Source organism: Lissotriton vulgaris, chromosome 3_1 (genome assembly GCF_964263255.1).
Source record: "Lissotriton vulgaris chromosome 3_1, aLisVul1.2, whole genome shotgun sequence".
In the NCBI taxonomy this organism is placed as follows: Eukaryota; Metazoa; Chordata; class Amphibia; order Caudata; family Salamandridae; genus Lissotriton; species Lissotriton vulgaris.
The window spans coordinates 42880747-42900328 of NC_141689.1; the positions used below are offsets into that span (position 1 = coordinate 42880747).

Genomic DNA, 19582 nt, shown 5'->3' on the forward strand with positions numbered 1-19582 from the left:
GGGAAGATGATGATATGTCTTCAGACAGAACTGCAGGCAATTGCACTCAGTCGTGTCCATATTCCATGACCTTTTCTCAGTCTTTGTGAAATCTTTAGGTGATCTTCACTTGTCACTTTCCCTTGAATCAGCTCTTATTGTGTCTGTGGACACCCTTTGGTTTGCGACGTCTGCTATGCGATGTCTCTCTGATTCTACAGAATGTTGTGCGTAGTTCTCATTAGTGTCTGGATTAATGTTTGTCTGTATTCACATATTGAGTGGGTTTGTGGGGATTAACTTCCATGATCCAGGGTTCCAATTCCTTGTGCTTGCATTATAGTCATTAGCATCCTTGCAGGTTCCAAAAGTCCATACAAGATGTCCCATTTGTGGAGAAATGTCTTCCTATTTATATTTATTGTTGTTTCATGTGAAAAGTCTGCTGCCACAAAGATCCAGTGTTCGCTCTCCATCAAAGGGTCATTCGGTTTCCTGGCAGCCCCTACCTAAGAAGTACAATATTATTGGCCTTTGGTGAGTGTTTTTGTCATGCTATCTCCTCTGACTGATCCTGTGTGCCCTTTGAAATGGTAGTGGTGGGTCAAATGGCTGCTTGATCATATTTGATATGAATAAGGTAAGAAAGGTATGCATGTCATTTGATTCTAGGCCTCTGGGATACCTGAAAAATTGGACATTATTTTGTTGACTCCTGTCTACTAGGTCAATGATTTTTGTCTCAAATACACTTCCTGACCTATATCAGGGTTGTTGTCTATACGGTTTATGTTCTTTTCAATTTCTAATTGGAGGGTGTTTTTTTTGCCAGGGTGGTGGCACTCCTAGGGGAAATACGTCTTATCTTAGTACTCCGTATCTGTGGCGTGGTCTCGTAAGGTAGAGAGAACCAGCCCTCTCCCTATAATGTGGCCTGGGCCACCCAATCAAAACACTAAATTCCCAACAAAACGCTCAATATTTCTTAGAATATAAATTATCAGTCAATGTCGACAGGTGTGTCTGCTTCTTTATTGTTATTCTTTTTGTAGATCCACCAATCTCAGCCAACACGTCTTCTCATTGCTTGTCTACCTTCTTGATTTACCGTAGGCACCACCTCCTTGAGGTCGTCATCAGCTTCCATCACTTGATGCCACTCTTAAGCTTTAAACTCTCCTTCACCTACCATGACAACATCTTCCATGGAAGCAACAGCCCATCACAATTAGAATTTGAGACCGATGGTCCATCAACTAGTTTCCAAACAACAGACAACCTGGACAAACTGTCAACTTGTAAGTTTTTCCAACCCTGGACATCTTCAATCACACATTGATACTCCTGGAGTTTTGCTGCCAATCTCGACAACCTTGTTGAACTCTTACTAGCCCGCCCGGTATTAAAACTTTAACAAAGGGCTTATGATCGGTTCTGAACCTAAATTGGGTACCCCACACATACATACAAAAGTACTCCACTCCACGTGCTGCTGTCAGATACGAAGGCCACTGTCTTCTCACGCAATCTGTGTATTTGAGAGAGAATAGCACCTAAACCAGTAGCACAGGCGTCACCAGTAGTTATAGATCTAAGTTAGATGTCGAAAGGTGCTAACACATTTTCCTCACCAATTTCTTTTTTTTCTGTTTACAAAACATTCCTTTTATTGTTCATCCCATACACAATTAGTGCCCTTCTTAAGTAACAACTTCAAAGGTACCGTTTTGTCGGAAAATTGTTCAACAAACTTGGAATAATGCTAAATTAACTCATTAAAGGATTTCAGTTGTTCTTTTTTCATAGGGGAGTAGATTCCTCTTTGGCTTAATGCCCAATGCAGAGATGGGGTAACCTAAATATTCTATTTGTTTAACCAAAAACAAGCATTTGTCCTTCAGTTGTGCCAAACCCACGTCAGCAATTCTGTGCAACACTTGTTTTAACACAATATTAAGTTCCTCTACAGACTTTATGAAGATCAAGATGTCATCTTGAAATTACACTGCATGGTCTATACCTTTTAATATCTCAGTAACCAAACGCTGGAAAACACTTGCAGCCACAGATAATGCAAAAGGTATGTTGTGAATTGGAAAGTTAAATGTGGCAACATTTTATACTCCTCGTGAAGCTATATTTGATGGTAGGCAGTCTTCAGGTCCAATTTTGAAAAGTACGTACCATCCTTCAATGTGGAGATCTAGTCGCCTATATGAGGTAAAGGGAACGTATCTGCTAACACACATCAGTTGAGTGATCTCAAGTCAACACAAAACCTGATCTTGCCGACAGGTTTCGTGGTAATCATGACAGGAAACACCCACCTTGAGGCCTCAACGATTTTTATGATGCCTCCATCTAACATTTCCTTTATCAAACTTTCGACTTCAACTCGAACAACAATTGCCACCCTTCTCAATTGTACTGGCACTGCATCCTTCCTCAAAACGATCTTGTGGACATACCATTTTAGTGGGCCTAATGTATATCAAAACACTGGATCTGCACCCCAAAATCTATCCACAAGACGTTTATGCACATCCTCCATGGCCTGTGTGGGAGCCCTAGGATTTACTATGACATAGAGGTCATATTGGTGTACTCAACCTAAAATCAGGGGGTCCCTGCTCTGCCACATACACTTTTCCTTGTATGGATCTGTTGCAATATTCAATATGAGCATCATAGTACCCTTAGTACCCTACAATGTCAATAGGCTTACCTTGAAACCCACCTGGGGAAATATCCTTTGGTTTCAAGCCTTTACCTTCCACTCTTGCTCAAATACACACTTCAAAATGATTGTATACCTGGAACCCGTATCCACTATAAGTAGGATGAAACGCCCATCAGTCTCAAAAATCGCTTAAGGTCGTTTCTTCTTCCTGTCTTCCTTCCTCCAATGTCTTAACATCTTCTCCCACACTAAGCATCCTATCTAGGTGGGCGCCATCAACAATCACACAATCATGTACCAATGCCACTTTACCCCGTCCCTTTGCCCTACACATCCTGGCATAATGTCCTGTTCAATCACATTTCATGCATTTCTTGTTGGTAGCATAACAATATTTTGAGTCAACTATGTGATTAGTACCCCCACACCTGTTGCAGGTTCTTGGACTCGATCTGGCCTGCATCAATTTCTATACCACTCTATTCTTATTCTTTACTGCAGGCTTAACACTGCTTAAATTTCACTATTATCGCCACTCTCAGATATCTCAGCCACTTCCTACTCTTAGTTTTTCTTTTCCAACTCTTGCATGCATATTTCAGATTGCTCCACAACTTTGGCTAAATCAATGGCCGCCTTCAAAGTGAGGTTCTTGGCTGCCCAACGTCTGTCTTGAATTTTCTTATTATTGTATTGGACAATTAACTGATCTCTGATCAGTTCATCCGTCAAGGTACCAAAATTGCATTTGATAGACAATTCCTTAAATCTAGCTACGAACTCCTCTATGGATGTATAATTCTTTTGATGCTAAGCATAACATTTTTTATCAATTCATAACCAAATTCTCTTCCTTGGCATATCTACAGACAGCTTCTTCATATTCATCTGAAGTCAACCTAGCAATCTGGCAGTAAAATTATCTCTGGTGACTTACACCGGTGACTTCCCTCCACCGATGTGGAGGACCTATTTTTATATGAGGATCTTGTTTTTAAAACCTGGCTAAGTGAGTTATGCAACTCTCTGGGAATCCCTTTCTCCCAAAACATGCCCGGAAAACTCTTAAGTTAAACCATTGCTGAACTCACCAACAAACTCAAGTGTTTGTGTCTGTATATCAATCAATCAATCAATTTGGATTTGTATAGCACAGCTAATCACTGGTGATAGTATCCAGGCGCTATAGATCACATATGCAATTCTTCTCACCTGTACTTCCCATTGCAGTAGGTCGACTCATCTCTTTCTCACTACGGTCCAGTGACTGTATTGAGATCAAGAATATCAAGAAGGTAAGTGCAAATAGGTAAGTATAAATTAATTTTTCTTAACTCCATATTTACTTACCTTGAAGATATATATATATATTGTCAAGGTACATATATGTGGAGTTATATAGAGTAACACTTTACTTACCCGTAGAAAATGACCGTCACAATATTCTGCCCCACAATATTTTTTATTCCGATATTTTGTCCAAACACTGACTTTGGCATCAGGCTATGGAACTCGAAGCAAAATTATTTCTGGGAATTTGCCACCACCTACCTTACTAGACCCCATAGATACCCAGAAGTTTTAAGCTCTTATGTGAGTCATTCAACTCTCTGCACCTCCTCTCTAATCCACACCACACAAGGTGAGTCAGCTGTTCAACTTAACATTTGCTACATCTAGTCCAAACACCACAGCCCCCGCATTCCTGCCTTCCTACCCGAAGTCCACGATCCGAAGACATGAATTAAAATATACTCATCATTTGTACTAAATATGATTTCAACTTGATATGCATCAGAGTGTCAAGGCTTAGCACACATGTCCAGTTTGTCTTTGACTCACACTTCCTCAAGGGCAGTAAAACATCTATGCTCTTAGGCAACCTAAATTGGAGGGAGCATAGGTGTCATCACCAAGAACACCCTCAGAGATGGATCAAGAACCAACACAATCTGCAACTCATTGAAATGTCTCAAATTTGCTGTCCCAATCCAGCACTGGGTACCCGCACTTCGTCTATCACCCCTAAACTGAGAAATAATTTAATCCACCAATTATCAGGATATGTGTCTACCACCCAAATGACTTCTGACAAAATACCTTTCTAGGGTACTTTAATTGTAACAAATGCAATGCCAAGAGCAAATCATATGCAATCCTAGACAATGTATTGTTGCTTCACAACCTTTATCAGAAATTCTCCCAGCCTAATCTTTAAAGACAAAAGCCCTCATTTATTGGGATTTGGCATAGGACAGCACAGCAAGTCAGCTTGTTGCGCTGCCTTATGCCAAAGTGAAAGGGCAGGAATGCACCATATGCAATACGGTGCATTCCTGTCCTTTCTCTCTGAGCTGGTGCCATTTCAGAAGCCTAGCACCAACACAGTGACTTTTGCACCATGGTGCAAAGGTGCATGTGTTGTCGGCAGGATTGGTTTTCGTGCCAGGAGAGGCACCTTCCTGCACAGAAATAATCCTAGGAGGCGTTTTCATATTTCCATGTGTGCTGTAGAATGCAGTACACATGGAAAGAGGAAAAGACGAGGAGAAATAAAGTTATTTCTCATTGTTACACCTCACCTTGGGGTGCGTAAGGATTTGGCGCTTCCCTAAGTTTACAATCTCCCGTAAATCTGGAGCAGCATTACATTGCATGGATGTTGCGTGGGAACCCCCACTGGAACAGATACAAAGCCAAAGTAAGGAAAGGCATCGATTTGCGTTGCTTTGCCTTACTCCGTATCTATGTGGCTATCCAAAGTCACGCAGGGTGGCTTTGCGTGGCCTCATAGGTACAATATTGGGAATTGCGTCGCGGGAACTTCACAAAAAATTGCTCTGGTGGCACAAGGGGCTTGCAGATATGTTCCAAAACTCCAAACTGTCAATGGTGTTCCACACATTGACAGAGGGTTCTCCCCATGCATGTAACTTTGCGGAGCACTGTTACATTTTGTTCCACATCCTCGTCTCCACGTCAGCCATGGCCACCAATCCCCCTGTCTGGAAATGTTGCATTGCAGTGATAAAATGTGCACCTACCAACTCCAAGGTATCATCACTCCTAGATTAAAACAATGACACAATGAGCTGTCCTGAGTGGCACTGCCAAGAACTGTGGGAATGTCATTGATGAGGAAGTCAACTCAAATTAAAAACATCTCTAAAAAACCTAAGCCAACCGTGGTTTTCAAACTCCATGTGCAATAAAATATTACTGATCAGAAGTGTGGAAACTCAAGGGTGAACAGCATATCTCCTGTATTTCACAAATCTGCCATTGTATCTGCTAAATCAGACTTTAGCCAACAAAATTAAATCCACACTGCATTTAACCATACTCAGTCTTTCCTCTGACACATTCGTCCCACACCCGAAATCCCTCCTCTGACTCACTGAAGGCGAGTGATTCCTCCACTACTTTATTGACAAGATACCTTCCATGATACACAAGGGCAGGTCTGACCCTCATTGGAGGACAATTCTCCACCAAAAACACAAACACTTGGCACTCTTACCATCCCATCGAACGCAATTATAGATCCTCAATGTTGCTGTCAAACTTGCAGCTTGTGGTGTGGATGTGTACTCAACAAAGTGATGTAATGAGAATGCAGGACATGTTTCATCTTATGCTATGTGTAGGGCTGCTACAAGGATGTTTGGAGGCCAAGCTGAGGAAATGCTTGCTACCTCATACCCTTCCCTATCTCTGATGCTTCTTGGATCACATTGGCATTGCACATCTGTTTGCACCTTCGGTGGCAGCCTAGTCCTGCCTCAAGGTACCACTGGTGCTGTCTGAGAAGTAGGATCAGAGTGTGACGAATGGGCAGAGTAAGGGCTTGATAAGGAATACAGCGAGGGTATGAGCTAAAGGTGAAGTGAGAGCATGCCAATGAGAGGAATGGGTGACAGTGCGGTGGGTAGGGAAGGAATGAGAGTGCTAGGTATGGGTAGAGTGAGGACATGGAAGAAGATTGAATGTTGGGTAAGTATGGACGTAGAGTATACTGAAAGATGGAATAAGAGCATGAGATACATGCATAGTGAGAAGGTGGGAGAAGATGGAATGAGTAGGTAGGTAAAGCCATTAAATATGGTAAGGGAAGGAATGAAAGTGCTAGATATGGGTAGAGTGAGAACATGGAAGAAGACTGAATGTCAGGTAAGTTTGGACATAGAGTATACTGAAAGAATAAATAAGAGCATGAGATGTATGCAGAGTGAGAAGGTGGAGGAAGATGGAATGAGTGGGTGAGAGAGCATATGCTGGATAGTGAATGAGTAGAAGAGATATGGGCAGAGTGAGGAGAACATGATTAGGAGTGGAGGAGAGGTGCTCCATTTGGGGAGAGAGGGTCCATGTTAAAGCAGTAAATGAAGGAGAGATATGGAGTGAAGCCCTCAGAGTTGAGCTTCGAGAAGCTCCACCGTTCTACAGACTCAGATGGATTAAGAAACGTGTAAAGGCGGGAATTTGGGAAACTGCGTGGCTGGAGTGATCAGGATCATGGATTGATTATTGGATAGACTGAGAGAGATGCAAGACTATCGTACATAGAAGGGATGTAAGAGAAGGAAACCGGGAAGAATGAAGTGAGACAACAATCTACGGAGACGTATGACACCTACCTGAGACGAGGAGGAGTGTCCTGATTCTGTTCACATAGGCGTCCTCCTTCTTTTCAAGCTCAATGCGGCACTGGTAAGCCCAGGAGTCTTCAAGAGACACATTTGTTATCTGCAGGGTGAGGTCACCTTCTCGCGGGTTTCCGACGAGCTGGTAGCGACGGCCTCCTGCCGGCTGGCAGGTCGGTTTACTTTCTGAAAAGAAGCAGGTATAAAAGCTAGCACCATCCCTCTTCCACATGGTGGTGATATTTCCAGTGTAGTCTTTCAGCGGATGGGTAATGGTGCACGGTAAAGTCACATTGCTTCCTGGTGTCGCGTGCACAAATCGACTCACGTTCATGGCCCACCCAGCCTTCGATGTCTCTGTAGAAGCTGTGGACACAGATCACAGTCCTTGAATTTAGAATACAAAAACTCAGTGCATGAACCAGTATTCTGAGCACCACAAAAGCAAGTAAGATCTAAGGTCAACTTTTGGCCAAGCATAACATTACTTACTCCTAACATGCAGCGAAGCCAACAGAGAAGAATTGTTTCTCACAAATGGACAGCAAAAGGCCATAACATATCCAGGGCCTCTACAAGAAAATGGTGAACCCTGAACATGACAGTGAGATATGCTCTGTACTCTTGGTACATTTGGCAGCAAAATGTCCAAACTAGGGCGGAGCGGGGGTGTTAGACTTGGCCCTTTTTACAGGATCATCCCTGAACTTTTTGACTTCCTCCTAGTATTTTTTCCGACCTGATGTTGGTTGTTTTAGTACTCTGGGCACTCTATCACTCTATCACGGCTGTCCAATGGTAAATTGCATGTGCTCTCTAAGGTAAACGTGGTAAGATTGGTCTATACCTGTTTGGGGTATTTAATTTACTTGTCAGTCACTTGTAAAGTGGTATCTTATATACCCAGGACCCAGTAAATTAAATGCTACTGGTCGGCTTGAAGCGCTGCCTGCGCCATCCACCAAAGTGGCCTTTCAAACCTGTCTCGGGCCTCGGCTATTGCAGGACCTGCGCGCAGAGTTTACTGCTACTGTGACGTAGCACATAAAGTGGGTGCCACGTCTTTGACTCCTCTTTTTCTACTTATCAGTCAGCCCTAAGGTAGGCCCTAGCTATCCCTTTGAGCAGTGTGCGCTGCAGGTAAAAGGTAAGACATGTGTACTTAACTGTGTGACATGTCCTGATAGTGACAAACAGCCTATTTGTTTTCTCACTACTCTGAGACTTCCCTCTCATAGAAATGCATTAGGAATTCCTTGATTTGTGTTTCAGTGGGAATTCCTGACATGAGAGGAGTGGCGTGATCAAGTTTGGTATGTTTGGTATAGTGGTAATAAATGCTGCATAATGGTGTTCGCAGAATTATAATCACTATTTTAGAAATTACACTTTTAGAAGTGGGCATTTCTGTGTGCTATGTGTCTTTGTGCCTACCTGTTGTGTGTTTCATGTCTGGCTCTGGATGACAGGGGCAGGGGAGTTGCAGTGGCTACAGAGGGGCTGGGTGAGTAAGCGCTATGCTGAATTGAGAATTTAGAGTAGTGGGAGGAGTAGCACCTGACCCTGAACAGGACGGTCCCTGCCTTCCACAATGCTGGCTCCACCCCCTGTGGTGTATCTGGGGCCAGAGCCTACACTGACAATGGAGACTCTAGTGCACTTCTTAAGTGCCCCCCAGAACTGTTTCGGACTAGGTCCAGGGCCCTAAGCCAGGGTAGAACAAAGACACAGGTAGTGTAAATATTGGGGCTGTGACCCCATGAAGGTGTGCTGTTGTGCTTACTGGGAACTTGCAGCCGGCCGGCTGCTGGATGGCTGGGAGGAACCGCCGCTGGGGGACTGGCCTGCTGCCCTGTTTTGCGGCTGAAGGGACTGCTGTTCTGCTGAGGAGACCCAGTGTGCTGGCCTGCCTGTGCGAGCTCTACCCTTGGCAGGTTCCTGGAGAAAAGTGATTCATGCTTCCTCGCTGTACCTTGAAGAGGGAGGCAGGTGGAGTGCTTCATTTTCTACTTATGCCCTGGACCGAGGCGTGGAACCCTGCAGGATTTCTGCCTCAGTGTGCGTGAGCCCCTGGCGTGGGATCGTGTGACAGAAGCACTGGTGAAGTGCAGCCTTTTTCCCCCTGCAGGCGGAGAGGACGGGAGTGGAGGGTAGCCTAAATTTGTATTCTTCCTGCCCTGCGGTGCCTGAGGAAGCGTTTGGCGGTGCACCTTCCCCCAAGTGAAGTGGGCATTCTTTGATCTGAGGTGCCTGTGGCTGAAAACCCAAGCAGACTGAAACTTCGCTCCGTGAAACCAGTAGACAGTCTGTTCCTGGTTGTGGGTGGGGCCAGGCAGAAGGTGGAGCCTGCTCCTCGCGGGCTCCAAGTCCCGAGATCACTAAGAGGAGAAGGACCAAAGCATTGCAGGCTGCGTTCCACTGCTTCCCACCTCCCCCTACCTGGTAGAGAGAAAGGCGGCTCACAAGTGATCGCCAGATGAGGCGAGGAAACCAGAGACCCAGCAAGAGGTCCAGGTAAGTAGGGCCTCCGTGGAGGCCACGGTTGCTCCTCCCAGTCCCCTGTGTCGGCACGAGTGAAGGAGCCAGTGCCGGTGGGTCTAGGGCCGTTGTCTGCCTGCCCGGGACCTTTGCTGTCCCACCCTCCCCCGGAGTTATTTTGGGTTACTCCAAACTTGGTGAGCCTGGGGACAGTGTTTGCAGCTGCACCGCCAGATCACGGGCAGCTACTCGAGGGATGCAAGTATTGGCCTGCCCCCTGCCTTTAAAATAGGGCATTGTGAGAAAGGCTCTGGACAGAGGTCCCTGTGGACACAGCTAGACTGCTTGATGGTCTCCCCTATGTTTAGGTGGGGCCTAATGTGATTAGGTGATGTGGTGTAGGGGTCACCTATGGTGCAGTTTGTGCCTAAGAGGGGCCTGGATATGTGCACCCCTTACGAGTGTTTACTGGGGGGCACTGATGATGGTGGCCATGATGTTTTGTGATAATGTACTGCCCTAATGCTGAATATGTTTTGCATAACATGCTATACTAGGAAGTGCTATGATGTTCATGCCCCATGATTTGTTCTCACCCTCCTCCTACCCCTACTTAATGGCGGACGAGCAGCAGAGGCTTGCAGCGGGCATGCTGCTGGTGCGCTGAAGGCATGCCAAAGGCGATGGAGTATGCGCAAGGGATTGTTTTATTTATTTAATTATTTACCGTGGTATGTCGGACTTCAATAACCCCCCACCCTGCCCCTCCCCTGCTTCACCGCCCCACAGCACTCCCTTGGCACGCCGCCACGGGTGGGAGCACAATGAATGATGGATTTAACCCAGATCCTTGTGACTGGAGGTGAATGTTTGCATTGTACTGCATCCGTCTATCAATTCTTTCTTTTGCATATGTCACCCTAATTGAGAAGAGTATGCCAAGATATGGGTCCCATGCTCACTACACCACTGGATTCAAGCTAGCCTGGCTGATGAAGGGTGATGCCCTGAAACTGGTCCCAGGATGCTTGTTTCCAGTCCAAGAAGGACCTGGCTTGGCAGTTCGGGCTGGACTGTTCTCACAAGGAACAGGGAGAAGACTGATTTTCATATGGCTGGGTCCAAACTGGGGTGGTTTGGTGAGCAAAAGAATCCTTGTGACTGGGGGTGAATGTTTGCATTGTCCAGCATTCCGTCATTCAATTGTTTCTTTTGCATATGTCGCCCTAAGTGGGAACGGTACGCCCAGACCTGGGTCCCATGCTTACTACGCCACTGGATTCAAGCTACCTGGCTGATGAAGGGTGATCCCTTGAAACTGGTCCTGGGATGCTTGTTTCTGGTTCAGGGAGGACCTGGCTTGGCAGTTCGGGCTGGACTGTTCCCACAAGGAACAGGGTCAAAACTGATTTGCATATGTCTGGGTCCAAACTGGGGTGCTGTGGTGAGCAAAAGAATGATGAATTTAACCCAGATCCTTGTGACTGGGGGTGAATCTTTGCATTATCCAGCATTCTGTCCATCAATTGTTGCTTTTTCGAAAATGAAAGTATTCATGTGATTAAAAGCAACTCCAAAAAACTGGATAAGAGAAATTAGCTTAGATCTGACAAGAGGAGTGGATTTCTTAGGAACTGTTACAGATGTGGCAGGACAGGACATATGCCGAATGATAAAGTGTGTCCTGCTCTCAAAGCTGTAAGCAATTCCTGTATAAAAAAGGACATTTTGTGACTCTATGCAAGCTAATAAATCGACAGAAAAAGTTTATGAAGTTGATCTTAGTGATAAAGATGTTGACATAGATTTTGAATTTGACCGATTGTTTTTTGCAGATTGAATGTAGTGCAAAGAACAATCTAGTTTAGACATTTGGGTTGATGGTGAGAAAATTAAGGTGCTGTTTGGAGCTAAAATGATATAATACATTTTACAATTAGAAACTCCAACTCAAAGTCAACTGATCAAACCTGATATCAATACTTGTGCCTATGGAGGTGAACCCATTAAATATTTTATAGGCTTGATTAAGTACAGTCAAAGATATGAATACTTTATGTCTCTCAAAAAGGAGACAGTGTAATAATCTGGTGTTACCAGAGATAGTTAGGATTAATATTAGGTCTAAAAGACATTCTTCCTATTCTTTCTATTCTTTTAAAAGACGACTTTAAGGTGACTAGTGTGTGTGTGGATGAAACTGCCAATCACGCTTTCCTACAAGAAATTAAGTAGGTATTTCCAAAGGCATTTTTTGAAAAGTTGGGTTGCCTGAAAGGATACATTCACAGAATATGTTTGGTGGTAGCAGCCAAACCTACGTCTGGTAACGTTCATAGTGTGCCAGCGGCAGTGAGAGAAGAAATGTGCTCTGAATTAGGTAGACTGAACAATGACCAAATTATTGAGAAGGTAAAGGAGATGGAATGGTTGATAACAGTCGTTGAAGCCAGGAAATCCAATAGTTGTTTAAGGCTGTGTGTTGAGCTCTGAGAACTTAACAAGTATGTAATTTTTGATAGATATCCTCTGCCCAACATTTCAGATAAGCTTGAGCTTTTAGGTAAGGCAAAGGTTTTATCTACACTAGTTCACACTTCGACCTATCGCCAAATCAGTCTTTTATGAAGCATCTAAACATTAGGGAAAAACAATCTAAGAAACAGTATTTTACTAAAGGGAATACTCCTTGTCCCCTTAATAAGTATAAAAAACCAAATGGAGGAGTACCCCCTGGAGACACCTCAATTTCTCCACCTTAACAAAGGATGAATCTGTCCTTTTCATTCTTTTCTGCACCTCTATCTCTTTGGTGGAGCCATTGAGGTGCCTCCAGGGGGTACTACTACATTTGCTTTTTGGCATCGAACATTAGACAGCATTTAGCGTCCCTTATGGCATTTTGGGGGATGCAAGAGTGCCTTTTTGGTTAGTCTCAGCAGCATCTATGTTCTATAGAGCCTGGGAAAAGTCTTAAAAGGTATAAGAATTCATTGATACAACATTTTGGTGTTAATTAGGATGTGGATGAGCATGATTTTAGAGTAAGACATGCGTTAAGAAGTCATATTATTACAGGTGATGGGATTGTTCCTAAGGCAGAATTGGTTGACCCTTTAAGCAAACTGAAGTCTCCTTCTAAGAAGGAAGAAGTAATGCTGTTTTTAGGAATGACACAGTACTATAAAAAATGTGTGCAAGGATTTTCAGAATTGAGTGTGAAGATGGGGAGTCTGCTCAGGAAGGCTGGTTATTGGGGCATATTATCAAGGGGGTTTATCTCCACTTATTTGGCTTTAAAAGCCAAGGAAGCGGAGATAAAATTATCTCCCGATTACCTAGCTGTCGCTAACACCAGTTAGCGACAGCTAGTAGGAGATAGCGACCATCTTGGGCCCACTTTGCATGTCAGTGATATTTATCACTAATGACATGCAAAGTGGGCGTGCCAAGATGTTAGCGGCTGATAACAGTCGCTAACATCGCTATCTCCTATTACCAACTTTTGGAGATATTTGCGCTAAGCGCGAATATCTCCAAAAGCTAACACCTGCCCTGAGCAGTTCTTAGCCATGTTATCCAATGGGAGGTGGATAACATGGCTAAGAGCATTAGCTCGGTAATGCATGAATATCGCTGACTTTTCAGCGATATTCATGCATTGCGGCGATTTTTATCGCATTGGCGATAAACCTTGGTAATACCAAGGTTTATTTGCGGTAAAAATCGCCGCAGCACAGCGGTAAATTTTTGTCTCTAACCAAGCAATAGCGATAATGATCGCTATTGCTTGGTAATATGCCCCATTGATCCTATGTGTAAATTCGTTTTGACTATGGATGGTAGTCTAAAAAGCTTAGTAGCTGTTTAACAACAAGGTGAACTGTGAAAAATATATAAGAAGAAAGGTATGGATGTTGTGTTGAGCAGAATTACCAAGTGGGTTGTTGCCCTTCAATAATACAATTTTGAAGTAAAATATATTCCAGGTATTGAGAACAGTGTCGCTGATGCATTATCCAGGACAGTGTCAAATGAGTCAGGAGAGCTATTTGAAGATAAAGACAGTGTAGTGGAGTTTAACATTTAATTTGTCTGTCAGACTGGTTGTGGCATAATTTCTGAGGAAAGACGGTGTTCAGTTTTGGAATCAGACAAAGTAATACTGGAGGTGATGTAATTGTTCAGTGTTGGATGGTGCTTAAAAATGTAGGGAATGAACAGAGCAAAATGTTTTCAGGTGTCAAAAATGAATTGTCTGAGAACATTGGATTGTTGTAAAGAAAAACAAGATTGATCCTCCCCAATTGGACTTCAGGAAGAACTGATAACTGTGGTTCATGGTGGCCATCAAGGAATGTCTAAGACTAAAGAAAGACTTTGGTTGTCCTATTGGTGGCCAGGAATAGACCTGCAGGTTGAGAAGATGATAGAGGACTATATGCTATGTGCCGTGGGAGAGAAAGCAATGAAACCCAAGGTTCAACCCGTAGTGATAAGGAAATGTCCCATGAGTCAATGGGACGAAGTTGCTTTAGAAATTTTGGGGCCTGTGGTGGGAGAAGGGTGTGAGAGTTCTTTAGTGGTCTTAATGGACATGTACTCAAGATTGCTAGAGATTTTCTTTACAGAGGGTATTGAGAGTGAGACCAGGAATGTTGTGAAATTTCTAAAAGAGATAATTGGAAGTGAGGGCATACCAGGGGTCTGCTCACTGATAATGATGTACAACTGGTTTCCAAAGAAATTGAGTCATTTTTTATGGAAAACTGAATAAGACACAAAAGGTGTGCACTGTATCACCATAAGACAAATGGTATGGTTGAAAGCGTCAATCGAGTGTTGAAAGAAACCATATATATGGCAAAGGATAAGACTTTGGATTGGAAGGAAGAAGTCTGTGAGAAAGTTGAGGCATACAGGTGTACACTGTACTCTACCACAGGGAAGACCCCATTTGAGTTATTCAGCGGAAAGCATCCCGACATCCTGGTGACGCCAACTTGTGTCAAAGATAAAATAGGCAGGGACACGAATTATGTCAGTTGGAAGGTAAAATAAGCTGAAAACGTGATAAAAAACAAGGTGAATTTAGACAAGACAAAGTCTGTAAAAATAAAGTTGTGAAAGTGGGTGACTGGGTGTTAATAAAAAGGTCGGTAAATGGGGAAAGAGGAAGAAAATTCTCTAAACCCATGAAGCTTATGAAACTATTCACAAATGTAGTATAAACAGAGGCTTCCCGTATATGGAATCTTGCCAGGGTTGTTGTTCTCAAGGGGCAATGGGATGAAATGGCGAAACCTAACAAGGTTGTAGGTGATAACTGGCTTATGATGGAGGAGGCTAACAAAAGAAGTGTTGACCTGAGAAGGTCTGGCAGGAAGATATGACCTCAGTATAAGACGTGAACACCTGCTTGTTTTTTGTATTGCTGTGTTGAAAAGTTGTTTTATTTGTTCTTTCCTGAGAGTTACACATTAAACCAAACTAAACCTTGTAAGACTTTACTTTATTTGTATAATATTTAACAAAATGATAAATTTGTTTTGAGGCATTTCTTCATTTGTCCATTGTTTTCATATTTGATATTGTTTTATGAAATGAATGTTTTATGTTGGTGCAAGAGTCATGCAAGCCTTGTGTTTAATGTAGAAAGGGAGATGCGTAATAGGTGCTTGTATGTGTTAAGTAGCAGTTGTCTTGGTAATAGTTGCCTTGGAGTTATGGAAGGTTCTGAGGTCAACAAGAGAATGTTTAAGCTGAAAAAGGCAGCAAGCGGGAACAGTTGGAGGAGTTGGGTTGGACCTTCCTCTCTGAGGATTAAATCTTCTTAAAGACCAAAGTGATTCTTTCCTATTTGCCGGTCCGGACCTTGTTACAGAGAGCCAATGGGGGAAGAGGAGTGGACCGGTCACCCTGTGATCAGAGAGCTTCGGTGTGCCAGTTAGGTAGTCTGGGGAGAGCTCAGTGACCAGTAGATCTGGGACAACTAATGAAAGTTCACCTGAAGGGTGCACTCTGGTTTTGTGTGCTGAAGTGCTCTCATCTACAAGGTCTGTGGTGATGGAGAACAAATGTACTCCATGATTTCTGGTGTCAATCAAGAGTGGTGGTGCTTAGATACTGTTGACATTTCTCAAATGAGCAGAGACAGGCAGTCATCACCTAGGCATGCCACTCACCTCTACCTCATGGATGCTGGGTTAGAGCGCCTTCTTGCAGGATCTGTTCCAGTAGTCCAGGCTGAAGAAGTTCTCACTCATCCAGCTCAATCATTCAGCTTGGGGAGGCTTAGACAAAGGCGTGGCTACTAACCTAGCCTTTGACAAATGAACCACAAAGGGTCCCAGACACATCGGAAGAGGTCACCACCAGAAAACCCCCCAACTACAGAAGACTCCTGACACTCCTCAGACTTTGGTGAATTCTAAAGCCGCTCTGGATCTACAGGCCTAATTTTAAATTTGGTTGAGGCACCTTCTTAGTTAAAATTCCATCTGTGCTACCAAGGAGCCATGGCCACCAGGAACCATTACTTCAGATTTTAAAAAACAGACAAATTAAGCTAGTGCTTGACATTATCATGGTCCACCTGGACAAACATAAAAGGGCTACAGGGTGGTCTCCATTCGTTTCTGAGGTGTACAGAAAAGGAGTAGAGAGGGGGAGACAAGAGCTCCTATCTAGCAGTACCTATGGGCATGCATCTGCCATCCTTACAAAATGTCTGTAATAACGAGAATGAGGCAGCAAATCAAGCTGCCCGAAAAAAGAACCGGCATGCATCCTGTGTCTCAGTGCGTGCTGCAAGCCATTTGGCTGCGCAGCACTGAGTCACTTTCAAAGCACAAGGATGTGACATATGTACCACCGTGTTAGACCCGGCCTCGTGGCGTGGTCCTCCCTGACCCCTAGCGACCCAACCCTGACCCGTGCCCCACACCAGGCCCCTGATTAGCGCGGTCTACCCGACCCCCTCCACACATGATCCCACACAGACCACTGAGTTGCCCCTGTCCTTCCCTCCATCTTCCCGACACTGGACGCCCTTCCAAACTCCATCGGCTACGCGGCCATCGGTGACCATGCCCTGCACCTAAGATGGCCGCCCTCGGCCCAGCGCGACCCAGGACTAGTCGCGCCATGCCCCGCTGAGGGGTAGAAAGCTCCGAGGAAGCGAGAGAGGGAGGAGCAGTTTCTATCACCCCTCCGGCCTCCCTGAGGGCTGGCTCCACGCCTGCTGTGTGTCTTGGATCCCTCCAGACCCCAACTTGACAGGATCAAAGGGCCGCGTGGCAGGAAACCACAACAAGCGACCCCCAGGTGCTAAGACCCCTGCCTGCGAGGACTCCGGACATCAAAGAGGAGTCAACCTAAAACAAGGGGTGCTCTGGGACTATCAGGCAGATTGAATCCTGGAACTAAGAGAGCCCTGTTGACGTGGTCGCGGCTGAATGAACATCATCGAAGAAAAGACTGGAACCTTGGAACCTTGGTGAGCCCTGCAGACATCGTCGTGGCTCCACCTTGCAGAGTGACGGACTTCTGCCCTGAATCATCTGAGCCCTGCTGACGTGGTCGCGGCTCCCCTTGCAACCTTGAGAATTCCGAGCCCTGCTGATCGAATCGCGGCTCCTTGATGATCGTAAGACCTCTGACATCCTTGCCCGAGCCCTGCAGACTTGGTCGCGGCTCAGAGACTATTCTGGTCCGGCTGGACCCCAAAGATCATATTGTATCCCCCAGCTTGAGGATTGAGAGCTGTGCAACAGATACGCACCTCCATTGACCCTGATCCTTAAGACTGTCCCGCTACCCCTACCCCGACCGAGACTCTTTGATCCCTTGCTCTACTTGTACATACGAATCGTGCGGATCATAAAGGTCCTGATATCGCTAGATAAAGAATACGTCTTCCGAATCTACGGTGTTGTGTCTCTTTGTTGAATGGTGCTAGTTCAGCGCGGACGATCCTAGATACGAGACACTGCCCAGAAGGGTCTCTCGCCAGCGCTTGGCTGCATTTCCTAGGAGAGGTGGGTCGCAGGGTGGTTAGGTACAAATTCTGTCCTTCCCAGAGACCGCCCCTTCTAACATTGGTGGCATGCGACGGGATCCGAGTCCACAATCTAGAGATCATAAAGTAAACGGCTGACGCACTACCAATCAAAGATGGCAGAAGAAACCACCATGAGCCCCATGGAAAACGATGCGGGTACTACGTTCTGTGCAGAGCAGTTGGAAGAGTACACGCACAAGGAGTTGAAACAATTTTGCAAACAACGGAAGATCGCTACCACTGGTCTAAATACCAAAGAGGACATGCAAAAAGCCCTGGAAGCCTGGGTGGAGACCAGAGCCTCTCTTCCCCCACCCGAAAGAGACAGCGGAGAGACAGAGCAGCCGGACGATCCCGGGAACATCCAGGGAAGAAGCCACAACGCCCAGGTACAAAGCAACGCAGCGGATGGGGGCCTATCCCCGGAGGAAATAGCAGACAGAGAAAGAAACCGAAATCACAAACTTGAAATGGCCAATCTCAAAATAGAAGGCGAGATAAGGCTAGCAGAGAAGAAGCTAGTGGTAGAACAACTACGAGTACAAGGAGAATTAGAAGAGAAGAAGCTGCAACGAGAGCATGAGGGAAAAAGACTTCTGCTGGAGCATGAGCGCAGCTTAAAGGAGATAGAACTCAAAGCAAGAAGCGAAGAAGCTCGACACCCGGGGAACAGAGAGGCCGCTCCCCCAATAGAGCAGAAAGTCCACATCCCCAAAGATGTGGTCAAAGAATACTACAAGACTGATGACATCCAGCAATGGTTCGAAGCCTACGAGGTAGCCATGACCTCCCACTGAGTCCCACAGAAGGATTGGGGGTCCGGGTTGTGGGGTCGATTCCTGAGCGAGGGGCGAGACACCCTCCTCGACCTACCGGCCTCCATGCAAACCACCTACAGCCACATGAAGGAGGCCCTCCTCACGAGATACGGCCTCACTCCCGAGATGTATCGCCAGCGGTTCCGAGACTGCAAGAAGATCCCTGGCACCACCTGGGTGGAATATGTAAACTTTTACAGCTGAGCGTTGGAAGGGTGGATCAAGGGCAGCAAAGTAACCACCTTCGAAGAACTAACCAACCTTATTGCATGGGAACACTTGTCCACAAACTGCATTGTGGAACTTCACCAGCATCTGCTCGACAGCAAGCTCGCAGATCCGAGGAAGCTGGCCGTCAAAGCAGATCACTGGGTAAACACCGGGTCCCCCGGGGCCCCTTAGGAGACTACCACATATACAGTCAAGGACCTCCCCGTCAGAAAGGGGGGGGGACCAAGGGAGACAGAGGGAGTTCCCATCAGGTCCCCAGCGTAGTCCCCCGAGAAACCAACCCCTGGGCTTCCCAGCCCCTCCACCAGTCAGTACAGGTCCCCTGGGTAGACAAGAGCCCCGAGTGAATATCACCTGTTTCCGCTGTCAGCAGCTCGGGCATTACGCCAGTGACCCCCAATACCCCATGGCCCAGAGATCCACCACGACAGCTCCCCCAGCCCGACAGATGGCCAACGTAGCCCTAGGGGAGGAGGTTGAGGATACCGAGGAGTGGGAACCTGCGGCCATGGCCCTAGTCTCTCTAGGAGATCGAGACATGATTTCCGGAGCCCCCTTACCCGCAAACACCTAGAAGTACCGCCAGCTCATAACAGTTAATGGCCACTGAGTGGAGGCCCTTCGTGACACCGGGGCGAGCATCACTGGTGTCCTCAGTCACTTAGTCAATGAGGACCAAATCATCCCCAAT

At 45.5% G+C, this 19582-nt stretch overlaps 1 protein-coding gene across 1 annotated transcript in view; it reads right to left on the reverse strand.

The window, feature by feature from the left end:
• Window positions 1–19582, reverse strand: part of LOC147725899 (uncharacterized) — a 50253-nt gene that overhangs the window by 13129 nt on the left and 17542 nt on the right. The window contains exon 2 of the mRNA XM_086963384.1: window positions 7297–7668. Coding sequence (XP_086819510.1) covers window positions 7297–7668 — 372 coding nt within the window. The remainder of the gene's footprint in view (window positions 1–7296; window positions 7669–19582) is intronic.